At 46.4% G+C, this 18,206-nt stretch overlaps 1 protein-coding gene across 2 annotated transcripts in view; it reads right to left on the reverse strand.

Moving 5' to 3' along the window:
- LOC128702621 (probable G-protein coupled receptor No18) overlaps positions 1-18,206 on the reverse strand; it is a 133,499-nt gene that overhangs the window by 30,621 nt on the left and 84,672 nt on the right. For both annotated transcript variants that reach the window (XM_053796940.2, XM_053796939.2), the window contains exon 2: positions 1,516-1,678. In XM_053796940.2, the coding sequence (XP_053652915.1) occupies positions 1,516-1,670 (155 nt within the window). In that variant the 5' untranslated portion in view covers positions 1,671-1,678. The remainder of the gene's footprint in view (positions 1-1,515; positions 1,679-18,206) is intronic.

Raw genomic sequence — 18,206 nt, forward strand, 5'->3', positions numbered from 1 at the left:
TTTTTAAATATTGCATACACAAATTTTCCCTTGCCTTATTCGGCAAGAAGAGCGTTGCCAAAATCGCAAGTTTTACCTATTCGTCACAACACAACACACACACACACACACACACACACACACACACACACACACACACACACACACACACACACACACACACACACACACACACACACACACACAAACATTATATATATATATATATATATAGAGAGATATATATATATATATATATATATATATATATATATATATATATATATGAATAAACAGAAGGGTGGTCGAGGGTCTCGAACCGCGATCTGTAAATTGGTAGTCCGACGGACCGCGGTGGTTCGAGCACCTCGTCCACGAGAGAGAGAGAGAGAGAGAGAGAGAGAGAGAGAGAGAGAGAGAGAGAGAGAGAGAGAGAGAGAGAGAGAGAGAGAGAGAGAGAGAGAGAGAGAGAGAGATCATGTGCTATGCTTCATTGATGTCACCGCAGGAGACATGCCTTTGTCGTGTGTGAATGTGTACATCAGCTACCGAGATGTGGTTGCGGGGGTCGAGTCCTGGCTCCTGGAGGAGTGTGAGGACGAGAGGGTAGTGCCGGGAGAGGTAAAAAACAAAACAGGTAAGAGTAGAGAGAGAGGTACTCCGTTTTGGCAGGGTGCCTACGATCTACCGAGGGAGGTGTTTATCTAGCGGTCTCTCAGCCAGCCAACAAACCTGCCAGTCAACCAACTTACCAGCCAATAAGCCAACTAGCCAATAAATAAGCCAACTAGCCAGCCAGTAAGCCACTTTAATAAGTGGCTTACTGGTTGGTTAGTTAACTCGTATACCTATCTGTAGAGAAGAGAGAGAGAGAGAGAGAGAGAGAGAGAGAGAGAGAGAGACAGACAGACAGACAGACAGACAGACAGAGAGAGACAGAGAGACAGACAGACAGAAACTGAGGATGAGAATCAATGAGACTGGGATGAAAGATTGTAAGAGTTTGTCTTCAAGACAAGGAGAAGCAGGGAAGACATCCTGAAGACGAACAGTAACTTCTGTCAATAATATCTACAGCGTACACCAACGTCTACGGCTTTTACCATCATCATCTTGTACCATCAACATCTATAGCTTCTATCATCAGCATACCGATACTACAGTTTAAAAACTGCAACATATTTCCACCTCTCCTTTATAGTGCAGGTATTGTACGTCCCACCTCCAGGACTCAAGTCCGGCTAACCAGTTTCCCTGAATCCCTTCATAAATGTTACTCTGCTCACACTAAATAAAATATTTTGTGTAAACAATTCAAAAACATACAACAGAGTGTAGCTGTGAAGCTATACACTAACTTGCAAATATTGTACTGCCGATGATAGTAAAGGAAAGATAAATGTTGCAGAAGCTTATATTGAGACAACGTTTCGCTTTGTGTAGAATTTTATCAGGTGAAAAGCACTGTCCGTATAAAAGGTTGTCCTGCAACTCGTATTTTTCCTTCACAAGCGATGCTTGTAGAGGAGGACCTACCTGTTTGAGATACTGCGGAGAGCTGGTCTCCTGAAGAAGATAATGAGGAAGACAGTGTTGAGGATGCTGGAGACGAGGAAGACAATGGCCAGAGCCAGTGTTATAGCCACGCCCGCAGCCCACGCTGCTACACTCTCCACGCCCACGGCTACCATCACCACGCCTGCAACATACAACACATCACAAACATTAGTCACTTCAGTATCGTTGTTTTCATAAGGGACAACAAGGCATTCCTGCTGTGTACAGACTGCTGCCTCGGGTGTAGAGAGTATTATCACCTGTCTCTTTGTTTCTCAATATTAACTGAGTACTTTATTATATTCACATTTTTTTTCTATGTAGTACACACACACACACACACACACACACACACACACACACAGAGACACACACACACACACACACACACACACACACACACACACACACACACACACACACACACACACACACACACACACACACACACACACAATCATCACAGACTTAAGGAAGCATGTCTTTATTAGGTTAAAAATCACTAAAAGACAGACAAAACAGCATGTGAAAACAACTGACAAGATTACTGCTATAATAGCGAGGTTTGACTTTTGGGTTTAGCACTTGACTTAATAATAATAATAATAATACTGCTACAACAAAAAAGTACAAACAATTGTGATGTATTGAGGGATCCTTGACCGAGAGAAAACAGTTGATGTTTTGTGCTGAGTATGAGCAGGAAATATAACCAAGAAAAGAAAAAAACAGAGAACATAAATAAGATGAAAAAATTACGAGTAAATTTTAGCATTTAGGAACATGTAGTGGGATAAAGGCGAGAAGAATATATGAGAAAGAAAGAACAGGACGATAAGAATAACATTTACGACGATAAAGAATAAATATCTAAAGAGAGGTAAGGACGTAAATTGGAAGGTTATAAAGATATATAAATTAAACACCACCTTATAAAGGAGAATTGGGGTGAAACTGACGGACGGTATAAACACTGCTAAGAGCTACGTAAGTTCCTCCGTCTTCTTATAACATGTTCATTTTTCCACTTTAATCTACCTTGTCCATAATTACTATCGTATTTGCTTTGTCTGTTTCGTTAGGTGAAATCTAGGATCTCTACTTATACCAGGAATTAAGTAAAGATCCTGGACTTCACCTTACGAAACAGACAAAGCAAATGCGATAGTAATTATGGACATTTTAAATTATAGTGAGAAAATTAACATGATATTAGAAGACGGAGGAACTTAGGTGCATTTTAACGAAGACAGAAATGAAGAATAGAAATATTTAGAGCAAGAGGGACGTACCAACCTATCAAATGATTCCTCAAAGAAACTTACACAAGATAGATCTGGCTATTAATATAGCCAGAATAATTTTAAAAACTAGAACTAAGCAACATTATAAACTAGAAGCTTCATACATACTCTCTAACTGAAGCTAAATTGGGTTTAATCAGGTTGTATTAGACGGAAAATTCTATGCACCTCATAACCATCCTGGGGAGGGTAGTCAAAAGATTACAGAGGTACATAATGGGTCCAGGGGCTGGACCACAGAGTTTTTATAACTGAACAAGTTACAGTGGTAATGAACTATTTACATGGTTATATTTGTAATGAGTTATTTATGCAGACATGGACAGAGCAGAGAAAATATAATGAGCAATGTTGATAAAAGAAACAGTACAAGTTTAGAAAATAGAGGCCCAGAACACACAAAATGTTGAAATTTTAGTGAAACTCATTCAAGGATGAGTAACTCATAAGAGTTAATGTATACAACCCATAGTAATTATTGGGATAGTTAGTTAGTTAAAGATTAGCCGGTATTCTCCCGGCCCGGGCCTTGTCCAAGTGGTGGCCCGGCCTTGGCTCCCTCTTTAGGGAGTGTCTGAGACCTAAGTCTCCCATGGGAGGAGGCACAAGTACCTCCTCATCTTTGGGACCAACTGTCCCCAGGCCTAGCCACAAGCTAGGCCTCTCTGGTCTGCCATCCCCGCCACAAGGGGACTAATGGGAATGACAGTCTTATGAGCTAAAGGCTCGGGCTCAGGCACCTACCCTACCCTAGAAGGGTTAGGCATGGTGTCGATCTATTGGGATAGAAAAAGAGTCTGGTAAGATAAATGAGAGATTATAAAATATACTAAGTGAACTATTGATGAAAGGTCAACGTGAAAAGGGAAAAAAGTTAATTGAAAAGTTTCACTATAAAGAAATAAATTGGGCAGCAAATAAATGGTCAGTAGACTTTTTAAATATAATGACTTTTTTAAGCAGCAGCATATGACTGAAGAGAGATGAGCAAGAGAAGGTAACAAAGTATTAAAGTTAGTGTTTATTACAACACAGGAAGAACTTTTCAATACAAACTATCAAATTTTCTAGGAAAGAGTATGTTCTACTGAAAATATATACTCTAAATTATGACTTAGGAAATAAAAACGAAGTAAGAAGATACACTGGCAGACAGACAGACGGTGACACACATTATATCAGTACCGCTAATAAATTGTAAAAATATTGGAAACAGTTATTAGAAGAAAGTATGTAATGTACATGGAGAGTAAAAAATTAATAATAAACAGTCTGGTTTCCAGTCTACATATTCATGCCTATCAAATTTGTGAAGTGATTACTATGAGTCACGTCAAGTGTATAAGAACATGAATGGCCAGAGTGTATTTATCTACGCTTTACTAAACCTTTTTTGATAGTGTTTCTTATGAAAAGCTAATTTGTAAACTACAAAGTATAGGAAGAATAAAAGGCAGAGTATTGCAATGCTCGAGGAACCAAATGTTTAAGAGCAAAACGTAAACAGCTAGAAGAGGAAAAGTGTTTTCGTGGAAATATGTCTCCAGAGGGGTGCCACAAGGATCTGTACTTGCTCCGATAATGGTTTTAATTTGTATAAATGATTTACTAGAAGTAACAGAGAACTGTATGAATATGTTTGCGGACGATGCAAACGTGAATAAAATAACTGTATTCAGTAGATGATGACTTGGAGAAACTGAATAAATGGAGTGATAGATGATAGAATTTAATATAGATAAATTATATGCAATGGAAATGGAAGAAAGTAAAATCAGGCCACGTGAAAAATGTAGAATGTGTGAGAAAGTATTAAAGGTATCAGACAGCGAAAGGGAACTACGATTAAAAAAAACTGCCACTGAAATATATAAATAAAGAGTGGAACCGAAGAGACACAAGACAATTTAACCTCACAGAGTGAGAGGAAGTGTTACAACCACTGGAATTTACAATAACATTGTATGATGAACAAATTACTGAAGACGGAACACCGTGAGCTAACTCTGCTCTTGTGGTTACAGTTAGGCGATAACACACATACACACACACACACACACACACACACACACACACACACACACACACACACACACACACACACACACACACACACACACACACACACAAAGCTGTCTCAGTATGTGCGCTAGTCTTCCACCAGTATAAACATATGATTCATTATACCTTCTTCCTCTCTTTCTCACCTCTCTCCTTCCCCACTTCTCTCGCTTCTCTTCCTTCCACCTTTCACTTCCATTCTTCCTCCCTTCTCTCTCTCTCTCTCACCTCTCTTCTTTCTTCCATTCTTTTACCTCTTTTCTTGCTAACCTCTGCAAGCCGCTCTTCCTTTACTCTCGCACCTCTGTCCCCCACCACTCACTTTACTCCCTATCCTCTCCCTCTCCCTCTGCTCTGTCACTGCCTGGTGCTCCACATATTCTCCTCACCTCTCCTCTCCACCAGCTCCTCTTGAGAATGAGAGCAAAAACCAGACAGACAGGCGCCCCCCACAACAACTATGTCCAGACCTGGTACTGGTTGAGGGGTGAGGGGAGGCAGATGTGAGGGGAAGGAGGAGAAGAGGTGAGGGGAGGGGAGAGAGGAGAAGAGGTGAGGGGAGGGGAGAGAGGAGAAGAGGTGAGGGGAGAGAATTGGTGAAGGGGGAGAAAGGTGGATAATGTATAAGGGGAGAATAATCATGACATAAACAAGGGTGGATTTAGAGAGTATATATATATATATATATATATATATATATATATATATATATATATATATATATATATATATATATATATATATATATATATAAAGGAGGGATAAAGTGTGGCAGGAGAAGGGAAGAGTAAGATGGTAATAGGAAGAAACATGAATTGAAATAAGGTCATTAGATGAAAGACATGGAGAGGAGGAAGATATACGGGGCAAAAGTACAATGAAAAATGGAAAACGTGGAAAGAGGAAGAAAAGGAATGCTGGAAATCAGAGTAAAAAAGAGGGGAGATGAAGGAAACTAAAGCGGAGAAATAAAAAAAATAGATAAGGGGATGCAAATTAAGGAGATGGAAGACAAAGAAGACAGAGAAATATGAAAGACAAAAAGAACAGTGAGGTTAACAGTAGTTTGTTTATCTCAAGTGGCACAGAAGACACTGCATCTTTACTCTGTTAATGTTTAGTTTGAAAATGTTTGATGTTTACAACTGGGTATCCCCGAAGTGGTATATACCTCTAAAGTGGTTAATAAAAACAGTTTCGAACGCGTCTTCCGATCGGCTTTAAACTTTCAACGTTTGTATACTGAAACTATGAAAAGTTTGACATGACTATTGTCATGTGAGAGTATCTTCTGGTCAATTTTATATAGATAATTTTCAGTTGAGTTTCCTCTTAAAACTTGGGAAATACCTTTCAGATCGGCTTCAAACTTTCAACACAGGTTTAAACTATCTAGGAAATGGTTGGGATTATTACTGGACTGTGTAGGTTATAATAAGTATCGAAATTTTACTTTAACCATGTAGCTGTCCTTGTCTGGTAACTCATAGCAAGTATGCAGAGTCCGGTTTCTTAAAATAATAAAAAAATCTTACATCTCGTACAGAATTTGAGATAAAATAAAACTAAGAAAACTGAGAAGTATTCAGAACTCACATTTTAATGGCATTTTTAAGTTTCACAATATTATGTTTTCATACTGCTTTATGACAGAGCCGGTCATATTCTCAGGGGCTGTCCTTTTAAGTTTTTCGTTTATAACTATAGAATGCCTGATCTGATCAGCTACAAATTTTCAACACTATTAAACTATAGCACTACCTGGATGGGCAAGTTGCCCTTTTGTCATTATATAAAGCCATTATTAATTTTGGTGTCTTTGAAGTAACACAAGAAAGCCTCTTCTGATTGGCTTCAAAATTTTAACACTGGTGTATTCTAAGTAATATGTTGGGATTATTATGAGTGTGTGTCTGTGAGACAATATGTTATTTTTCTTTTTAAAATGGTATGGTATTTTTTTCAGAGAACTATCTTAAGATAGTACGCCTCTTTGCAGTAGCTTTAGTCTTCAGTCTTAGTTAAACAAACTGGTTTCTATACAGTAACTAGAGAATGGCTCTTCTGATTGGCTTCAAATTTTAATCAACTGGCGTATCTTAGAAAAAAAAAACAACTCTGGACTGATTTTTGGTTTTGTAGATGTCAGGTTTCCAATTATATTGCAGAAACTGAGAAAATTTAAATGCTGTTTTTCAAGCGATAATTTGTGAATGCCTTATCTAATTGGCTTTAAAGCTTCAATTCCAGTAGCTTGATAATGCAACTTCTGAGAGGCTTCAAACTGCCTCCCAGCATACATAAGGGGGATTACCAATAGACCCCTGGCTGTCTTCAAGCAGGCACTAGACAAGCACCTGAAGTCGGTGCCTGACCAGCCGGGCTGTGACTCGTACGTTGGATTGCGTGCAGCCAGCAGTAACAGCCTGGTTGATCAGGCTCTGATTCACCAGGAGGCCTGGTCACAGACCGGGCCGCGGGGGCGTTGACCCCCGGAACTCTCTCCAGGTAAACTCCAGGTAGTGCTAATATCTTTTAGGATACTGATCTCTGTGCGATAACTAGACAGTGTCTCTTCTCGTTGGGTTTAAACTTAAAAGCTGGAGTTTGTTACTCACGAAATCGAAATAACACGATTGCAGACAAACCACGGTATGGGTGGGGATCGAACTCATGACAATTGAGTCATAAAACTGGAGTTTGTTACATACCTGGAGTTTACCTGGAGAGGGCTTCGGGAGACAACGCCCCCGCGGCTCGGTCTGAGACTTGGCCTCATGGTGGATCAAGGTCTGATCAACCAGCCCGGTTGGTCAGGTGCTGACTTTAGGTGCCTGTCCAGTGCCTTCTTAAAGATAGCCAGGGGTCTATTGGTAATCCCCCTTATGTATGTTCGGAGGCAGTTGAACAGTCTTGGGCCCCTGACACTTATTGTGTTGTCTCTCAATGTACTCGTGGCACCCCTGCTTTTCATCCGGGAAATGTTGCATCTCCTGCCGAGTCTTTTACTTTCATAGGGAGTGATATTCGTGTGCAGGTTTGGTACCAATCCCTCCAGGACCTTCCAAGTGTATATTATCATGTATCTCTCGCCTGCGTTCCAGGGAATACAGATCAAGGACCTTCAACCGTTACCAGTAATTTAGGTGCCTTATCTTAAATAACAAAAAGGCACAATACCGTGACTGGAACGATACACAAATAACCCGCACATGAAAGAGAGAAGCTTACGACGACGTTTCGGTCCGACTTGGACCATTGACAAAGTCACACTGAGTGTGCCTTATCTTACTTATATGTGCCGTGAAAGTTCTCTGTACACTCTCCAGGTCAGCAATGTCGTCAGTCTTGAAGAGAGCCGTTAGTGTACAGCAGTATTCCAGCCTAGAGAGAACAAGCGATTTGAAGAGAATCATCGTGGGCTTGGCGTCCCTAGTTTTGAAGGTTCTCATTATCCATCCTATCATTTTCCTAGCAGATGAGGTATATACATTGTTGTGGTCTTTGAAGGCGAGATCCTCTGACATTATCACTCCCAGGTCCTTCACATTACTTTTCCGCTCTATTGAATTGGTAATGTGCCAATTTGGTAATAGTATTATCGAAGAAACTGAGATAATGTTTTCCAGGCGATGGCGTGTGAATGCTTGTTGTGACTAGCGTCACATCTTTATGCCACACTCTGCACTATTTCCTGAGTGTGTACTGAGGTAGAGGAGGCTGGGCTTATTACATAAGATACGGATCTTACGGGGATACTTTCACGGGTCGCGCAGGGTCTGAAACACTTCAGGTCTTTAGTTTTGAAATAATTTAAGTGTTTAGTTTTGAAACACATCTAGTGTTTAGTTTTAAAACACATCTAGTGTTTAGTTTTAAAACACATCTAGTGTTTAGTTTTAAAACACATCTAGTGTTTAGTTTTAAAACGCATCTTGTGTTTAGTTTTAAAACACATCTAGTGTTTAGTTTTAAAACACATCTAGTGTTTAGTTTTAAAACACATCTAGTGTTTAGTTTTAAAACGCATCTAGTGTTTAGTTCTGAAACACCAAGACAAATAATAATAATAATAATAATAATAATAATAATAATAATAATAATATCTTTATTTACTACAAGTACATGTACAGGGTATACAGTCCTAGCTGACAACAATGACATACTACTATATAGAAACTCCCTTGTTATGCTCTGCATTTCGGTCAGTGTCCCAGGATGCGACCCACACCAGTCGACTAACACCCAGGTACCCATTTTACTGATGGGGAACATAGACAACAGGTGGAAAGAAACACGTCCAATGTTTCTACTCTGGCTGGGAATCGAACCCAGGCCCTCGCCGTGTGAAGCGAGAGCGTTAACCACCAGGCCACCAGAGCCTAATTGGTGTATGGCTATGTACAGATACCTAGTTAAAAAATAGGTCAATATATACAGAAGACACTCAGCTATATTCAGTATAAAGTAAAAAAAAACTCGTGTAAGTGAATCCTCGTATTAATAAAAGATATTATACTTTTTTTTAATTATCTTATTTAATTTTTATTTTTTTTAATAATAGCATGTTAGTCTATGTAATAAATTGTTTATGAAAGAGAGCATTGTTTGTTGTTTTGTTTTAATTAAAATTGTCTTTACAAACTGTTCTAACCTTGCTAAAATAAAGATTAGATTTTTATTACTTTATAACCCTGAGACTGATCCCCGGGTAGGCTATCTCCACCCTCCATCACCACCCTCCATCACCACTCTCCACCCTCCATCACCACCCTCCATCACCACCCTCCATCACCACTCTCCACCCTCCATCACCACCCTCCATCACCACCCTCCATCACCACTCTCCACCCTCCATCACCACCCTCCATCACCACCCTCCATCACCACCCTCCATCACCACTCTCCACCCTCCATCACCACTCTCCACCCTCCATCACCACCCTCCATCACCACCCTCCATCACCACTCTCCACCCTCCATCACCACCCTCCATCTCCACCCTCCATCACCACCCTCCATCACCACTCTCCACCCTCCATCACCACTCTCCATCCTCCATCACCACTCTCCACCCTCCATCACCACTCTCCACCCTCCATCACCACTCTCCACCCTCCATCACCACTCTCCACCCTCCATCACCACTCTCCGCCCTCTATCACCACTCTCCACCCTCCATCACCACTCTCCACCCTCCATCACCACTCTACACCCTCCATCACCACTCTCCACCCCCCATCACCACTCTCCACCCTCCATCACCACTCTCCACCCTCCATCACCACTCTCCACCCTCCATCACTACTCTCCGCCCTCCATCACCACTCTACACCCTCCATCACAACTCTCCACCCTCCATCACCACTCTCCACCCTCCATCACCACTCTCCACCCTCCATCACCACTCTCCACCCTCCATCACCACCCTCCATCACCACTCTCCACCCTCCATCACCACCCTCCTACACCCTCCATCACAACTCTCCACCCTCCATCACCACTCTCCACCCTCCATCACCACTCTCCACCCTCCATCACCACTCTCCACCCTCCATCACCACCCTCCATCACCACTCTCCACCCTCCATCACCACCCTCCATCACCACTCTCCACCCTCCATCACCACTCTCCACCCTCCATCACCACTCTCCACCCTCCATCACCACTCTCCACCCTCCATCACCACTCTCCACCCTCCATCACCACTCTCCACCCTCCATCACCACTCTCCACCCTCCATCACCACTCTCCACCCTCCATCACCACTCTCCACCCTCCATCACCACTCTCCACCCTCCATCACCACTCTCCACCCTCCATCACCACTCTCCACCCTCCATCACCACTCTCCACCCTCCATCACCACTCTCCACCCTCCATCACCACTCTCCACCCTCCATCACCACTCTCCACCCTCCATCACCACTCTCCACCCTCCATCACCACTCTCCACCCTCCATCACCACTCTCCACCCTCCATCACCACTCTCCACCCTCCATCACCACTCTCCACCCTCCATCACCACTCTCCACCCTCCATCACCACTCTCCACCCTCCATCACCACTCTCCACCCTCCATCACCACTCTCCACCCTCCATCACCACTCTCCACCCTCCATCACCACCCTCCACCCTCCATCACCACCCTCATCCACCCTCCATCACCACTCTCCACCCTCCATCACCACTCTCCACCCTCCATCACCACTCTCCACCCTCCATCACCACTCTCCACCCTCCATCACCACTCCACCCTCCATCACCACTCTCCACCCTCCATCACCACCACCCTCCATCACCACTCTCCACCCTCCATCACCACTCTCCACCCTCCATCACCACTCTCCACCCTCCATCACCACTCTCCACCCTCCATCACCACTCTCCATCCTCCATCACCACTCTCCACCCTCCATCACCACTCTCCACCCTCCATCACCACTCTCCACCCTCCATCACCACTCTCCACCCTCCATCACCACTCTCCACCCTCCATCACCCCTCACCACCCACCAACACACCACTCCACCCTCCATCACCACTCTCCACCCTCCATCACCACTCTCCACCCTCCATCACCACTCTCCACCCTCCATCACCACTCTCCACCCTCCATCACCACTCTCCACCCTCCATCACCACTCCACCCTCCATCACCACTCTCCACCCTCCATCACCACTCTACACCCTCCATCACCACTCTCCACCCCCCATCACCACTCTCCACCCTCCATCACCACTCTCCACCCTCCATCACCACTCTCCACCCTCCATCACCACTCTCCGCCCTCCATCACCACTCTCCACCCTCCATCACCACTCTCCACCCTCCATCACCACTCTCCACCCTCCATCACCACTCTCCACCCTCCATCACCACTCTCCACCCTCCATCACCACTCTCCACCCTCCATCACCACTCTCCACCCTCCATCACCACTCTCCACCCTCCATCACCACTCTCCACCCTCCATCACCACTCTACACCCTCCATCACCACTCTCCACCCTCCATCACCACTCTCCACCCTCCATCACTACTCTCCACCCTCCATCACCACTCTCCACCCTCCATCACCACTCTACACCCTCCATCACCACTCTCCACCCTCCATCACCACTCTCCACCCTCCATCACCACTCTCCACCCTCCATCACCACTCTCCACCCTCCATCACCACTCTCCACCCTCCATCACCACTCTCCACCCTCCATCACCACTCTCCACCCTCCATCACCACTCTCCACCCCTCCATCACCACTCTCCACCCTCCATCACCACTCCTCCATCACCACTCTCCATCACCACTCTCCACCCTCCATCACCACTCCACCCTCATCACCCTACATCACCACTCTCCACCCTCCATCACCACTCTCCACCCTCCATCACCACTCTCCACCCTCCATCACCACTCTCCACCCTCCATCACCACTCTCCACCCTCCATCACCACTCTCCACCCTCCATCACCACTCTCCACCCTCCATCACCACTCTCCACCCTCCATCACCACTCTCCACCCTCCATCACCACTCTCCACCCTCCATCACCACTCTCCACCCTCCATCACCACTCTCCACCCTCCATCACCACTCTCCACCCTCCATCACCACTCTCCACCCTCCATCACCACTCTCCACCCTCCATCACCACCCTCCATCACCACTCTCCACCCTCCATCACCACTCTCCACCCTCCATCACCACTCTCCACCCTCCATCACCACTCTCCACCCTCCATCACCACTCTCCACCCTCCATCACCACTCTCCACCCTCCATCACCACTCTCCACCCTCCATCACCACTCTCCACCCTCCATCACCACTCTCCACCCTCCATCACCACTCTCCACCCTCCATCACCACTCTCCACCCTCCATCACCACTCTCCATCACCACTCTCCACCCTCCATCACCACTCTCCACCCTCCATCACCACTCTCCACCCTCCATCACCACTCTCCACCCTCCATCACCACTCTCCACCCTCCATCACCACTCTCCACCCTCCATCACCACTCTCCACCCTCCATCACCACTCTCCACCCTCCATCACCACACTCCACCCTCCATCCACCCTCCATCTCCATCACCACCACCCTCCATCACCACTCTCCACCCTCCATCACCACTCTCCACCCTCCATCACCACTCCACCCTCATCACCACACCCTCCATCACCACTCTCCACCCTCCATCACCACTCTCCACCCTCCATCACCACTCTCCACCCTCCATCACCATCACCACTCTCCACCCTCCATCACCACTCTCCACCCTCCCACCCTCCATCACCACTCTCCACCCTCCATCACCACTCTCCACCCTCCATCACCACTCTCCACCCTCCATCACCACTCTCCACCCTCCATCACCACTCTCCACCCTCCATCCACCCTCCACCACTCTACACCCTCCATCACCACTCTCCATCACCACTCTCCACCCTCCATCACCACTCTCCACCCTCCATCACTACTCTCCACCCTCCATCACCACTCTCCACCCTCCATCACCACTCTCCACCCTCCATCACCACTCTCCACCCTCCATCACTCTACACCCTCCATCACCACTCTCCACCCTCCATCACCACTCTCCACCCTCCATCACCACTCTCCACCCTCCATCACCACTCACAACCCTCCATCACTCTCCACCCTCCATCACCACTCTCCACCCTCCATCACCACTCTCCACCCTCCATCACCACTCTCCACCCTCCATCACCACTCCATCCACCCTCCATCACCCTCCATCACCACTCTCCATCACCACTCTCCACCCTCCATCACCACTCTCCACCCTCCATCACCACTCTCCACCCTCCATCACTCCATCGCCCACTACACCACCACCATCACCACTCTCCACCCTCCATCACCACTCTCCACCCTCCATCACCACTCTCCACCCTCCATCACCACTCTCCACCCTCCATCACCACTCTCCACCCTCCAACACCCCTCTCCACCCTCCATCACCACTCTCCACCCTCCATCACCACTCTCCACCCTCCATCTCCACCCTCCATCACCACTCTCCACCCTCCATCACCACTCCACCCTCCATCACCACTCTCCACCCTCCATCACCACTCTCGCCACCACCCTCCATCACCACTCACTCTCACCCTCCATCACCACTCTCCACCCTCCATCACCACTCTCCCCCTCCATCACCACTCCATCGCCACTCTACACCCTCCATCACCCCTCCATCACCACTCTCCACCCTCCATCACCACTCTCCGCCCTCATCCACTCTCCACCCTCATCACCACTCTCCACCCTCACCACTCTCCACCCTCCATCACCACTCTCCACCCTCATCACCACTCTCCCCTCCATCACCACTCTCCACCCTCCATCACCACTCTCCACCCTCCATCACCACTCTCCACCCTCCATCACCACTCTCCACCCTCCATCACCACTCTCCACCCTCCATCACCACTCTCCACCCTCCATCACCACTCTCCACCCTCCATCACCACTCCATCGCCACTCTACACCCTCCATCACCACTCTCCATCACCACTCTCCACCCTCCATCACCACTCTCCACCCTCCATCACCACTCTCCACCCTCCATCACCACTCTCCACCCTCCATCACCACTCTCCACCCTCCATCACCACTCTCCACCCTCCATCACCACTCTCCACCCTCCATCACCACTCTCCACCCTCCATCACCACTCTCCACCCTCCATCACCACTCTCCACCCTCCATCACCACTCCATCGCCACTCTACACCCTCCATCACCACTCTCCATCACCACTCTCCACCCTCCATCACCACTCTCCACCCTCCATCACCACTCCATCGCCACTCTACACCCTCCATCACCACTCTCCATCACCACTCTCCACCCTCCATCACCACTCTCCGCCCTCCATCACCACTCTCCACCCTCCATCACCACTCTCCACCCTCCATCACCACTCTCCACCCTCCATCACCACTCTCCACCCTCCATCACCACTCTCCACCCTCCATCACCACTCTCCACCCTCCATCACCACTCTCCACCCTCCATCACCACTCTTCACTCTCCATCATCACCACTCTCCACCCTCCATCACCACTCTCCACCCTCCATCACCACTCTCCACCCTCCATCACCACTCTCCACCCTCCATCACCACTCTCCACCCTCCATCACCACTCTCCACCCTCCATCACCACTCTCCACCCTCCATCACCACTCTCCACCCTCCATCACCACTCTTCACTCTCCATCACCACTCTCCACCCTCCATCACCACTCTCCACCCTCCATCACCACTCTCTCCACCCTCCATCACCACTCTCCACCCTCCATCACCACTCTCCACCCTCCATCACCACTCTCCACCCTCCATCACCACTCTCCACCCTCCATCACCACTCTCCACCCTCCATCACCACTCTCTCCACCCGCCATCACCACTCGCCACCTTCCATCACCACTCTCCACCCTCCATCACCACTCTCCATCCTCCATCACCACTCTCTCCACCCTCCATCACCACTCTCCATCCTCCATCACCACTCTCTCCACCCGCCATCACCACTCTCTCCACCCTCCATCACCACTCTCTCCACCCTCCATCACCACTCTCCATCCTCCATCACCACTCTCTCCACCCGCCATCACCACTCGCCACCTTCCATCACCACTCTCCACCCTCCATCACCAATCTCCACCCTCCCTCACCACAGTCTCCACCCTCACTCACCACTCTCCATCACCACAGTCTCCACCCTCCATTGCCAGTCTCCACCCTCCATCATCACATTCTCCACCCTCCATCACAGTCTCCACCCTCCATCACAGTCTCCACCCTACATCATCACATTCTCCACCCTCCATCACAGTCTCCACCCTACATCATCACATTCTCCACCCTCCATCACATTCTCCACCCTCCATCACAGTCTCCACCCTCCATCACCACAGTCAAGACTAAATCAAATATACTTAATATTAATTTTAATCAATTGAAGATTAACTCACATCTGGTCAATATTAGGTTAAGATTGGTTAACTAGGTCAAAATTAGGATAATCTGAGGTGTAGCTGTCAAAATTAGGTCAGTTACCAGTAAGTTATAATTACATCAGATTAGACGAGGCTCTACTTTCGATATTCGTTAAACTGTATAAACATTATGTTAGCTATATTCCTTAATTTTCTAAGATATTCTGGAAAAAATGAAATCTGCGCGATAGTGCAAGAAGAGTGACTTCTCAAGGTCGACCAGACCTGGTACTGGCTGTGTGGTGATACGAGAGAGAGAGAGAGAGAGAGAGAGAGAGAGAGAGAGAGAGAGAGAGAGAGAGAGAGAGAGAGAGAGAGAGAGAGAGAGAGAGAGAGAGAGAGAGAGAGAGAGAGAGAAAGAGTGGAGTTTATCTAGTTCTCCTGTAGAGAGTTTATTATCCTGGTGGAGCACTCAACATTGTAAAGTCAGAGTAAATTTAACAAATCATCTCTTAACCATGCACGCACACGCACACGCACATGCGCACGCACACACACACACACACACACACACACACACACACACACACACACACACACACACACACACACACACACACACACACACACACACACACACACACACGCACTCATACTCACTTAGCTATACACACACTAAAAGATAAGATTCTAATTAATGTTAAAAATTTGGCCTTGGGTAATCAAATGTGATCCACAGCACCCACAACATGGGCTACACATACCTGGAGGGTATTCCAGGGGTCACCGCCCCCGCGGCCTGATCCTCAACGAGGTCTCCCGGTGAATCTGGGCCTGATTAATCAGGCTGTTACTGCTGGTCGCATGTAATCCAATGTACGAACCACAGCCCGGCTGATCGGGCACTGTGTTTGTCTAGTTCCCTCTTGAAGACAGCCAGGAGTCTATTGGTAATTCCCCTTGTATGATGGGAGACTGTTGAAGTCTTTGGCACCGGACACTTATTGTATTTTCTCGTCATGTAATCATGGCACCCCTGCTCTTCAATAGTGGCTTGTTACACCGCCAGCCGAATCTTGCTTCGTATGGAGTGAATTCTGTGAGCAGATTTGGGATCAGTTCTTCTAGGATTTTCCAGATGTAGCTTATGATGTATTTTAATCACCTGCGTTCCAGGGAGTACAGTGTCAGATATGACATCTTCATCCTCAGATATGAGGATGGGGAAAAGGATGGAGGCACATACTGTACCTTGTGGAACAGAACCTTTCAGTGTAGCTGCCTCTGACTTACCTGCATTCTGTTTGTCCTCCAGTGTATCCAATACCATGTCATAGCGGTATATTATTATTATTATTATTCTAAACATAGTGGTTTAGTAGTTGTGAGAAACAAGAGCGGCCTGCTCTAAACTCATGTTGCCCTGGGTTGTGCAATTGTTGGGAATCTAATTGGTTGGCGATCATGCTTCTTAGAACACTTTCAGAGATTTTTATAATGTGATATATTAGCGTTATCGGTCTAGAATTTTCTGATATTGCTTTGCTACCACCTTTATGGAAAGGGGCTATATCCGTTGTTTTTTAGCGACTGTGGAATGACTCCCTTGTTCAGGCTTCCTCTCCATAGCATAATTAAGGAAAGGGAAAGAGGTTTCTTGTAGCTCTTGTTGAACAAGAGTTCCACCCGTCTGGGCCTGGAGCGCAGTGTCAGTGTATTTTTCAAAGTCCAGTGGAGTCAGGGTTGTGTCAGAAATTTGGCTTATATTGACAAACTTTTGAGACTCGATCATGAAAAATTCATTCGGATTGTTGATGTTTAGTCTGATTAATGGTTCAGTAAACACAGAATCATATTTAGACTTCATTATCTCACACGTTTCTTTGTTGTCGTTTGTGGAAGTCCTGTCTTGTTTGAACAAGGGCCCGATACTGGATGTAGTTTTTGCCTTGTTTTTGATATATGAAAAGAAATATTTTGGCTTTCAATTTCATTAATGTCTTTGATCTCCTGTCTCTCCTGGATTCTTTATGAATCATTGAACTTAAGTTCAATATTTTCTACTTCCTTAATCAGTGCTTCCTTCTGCATTTCTTGCTGTTGAATGGTTGTAAGTATATCGGTTAGTTTCCTTAGGTTTGTGGGGTCTGTACCTCCTGTTTACTTTCAAATGGTATGCAAGGCAGTATGTGTTGTAGCATTGTTTTTTTTTTTTTGACTAATATATAGCACATTTCGGAGTGAGAAAAGTTTACAGGAGTTAGAAACGACACGCTCCTTTGGTTATTAGGCGTAGCCCACAGCACTCACATGGGCTACACATGTTGTTGAA

This window comes from Cherax quadricarinatus, chromosome 79 (assembly GCF_038502225.1).
Source record: "Cherax quadricarinatus isolate ZL_2023a chromosome 79, ASM3850222v1, whole genome shotgun sequence".
Classification (NCBI taxonomy): Eukaryota; Metazoa; Arthropoda; class Malacostraca; order Decapoda; family Parastacidae; genus Cherax; species Cherax quadricarinatus.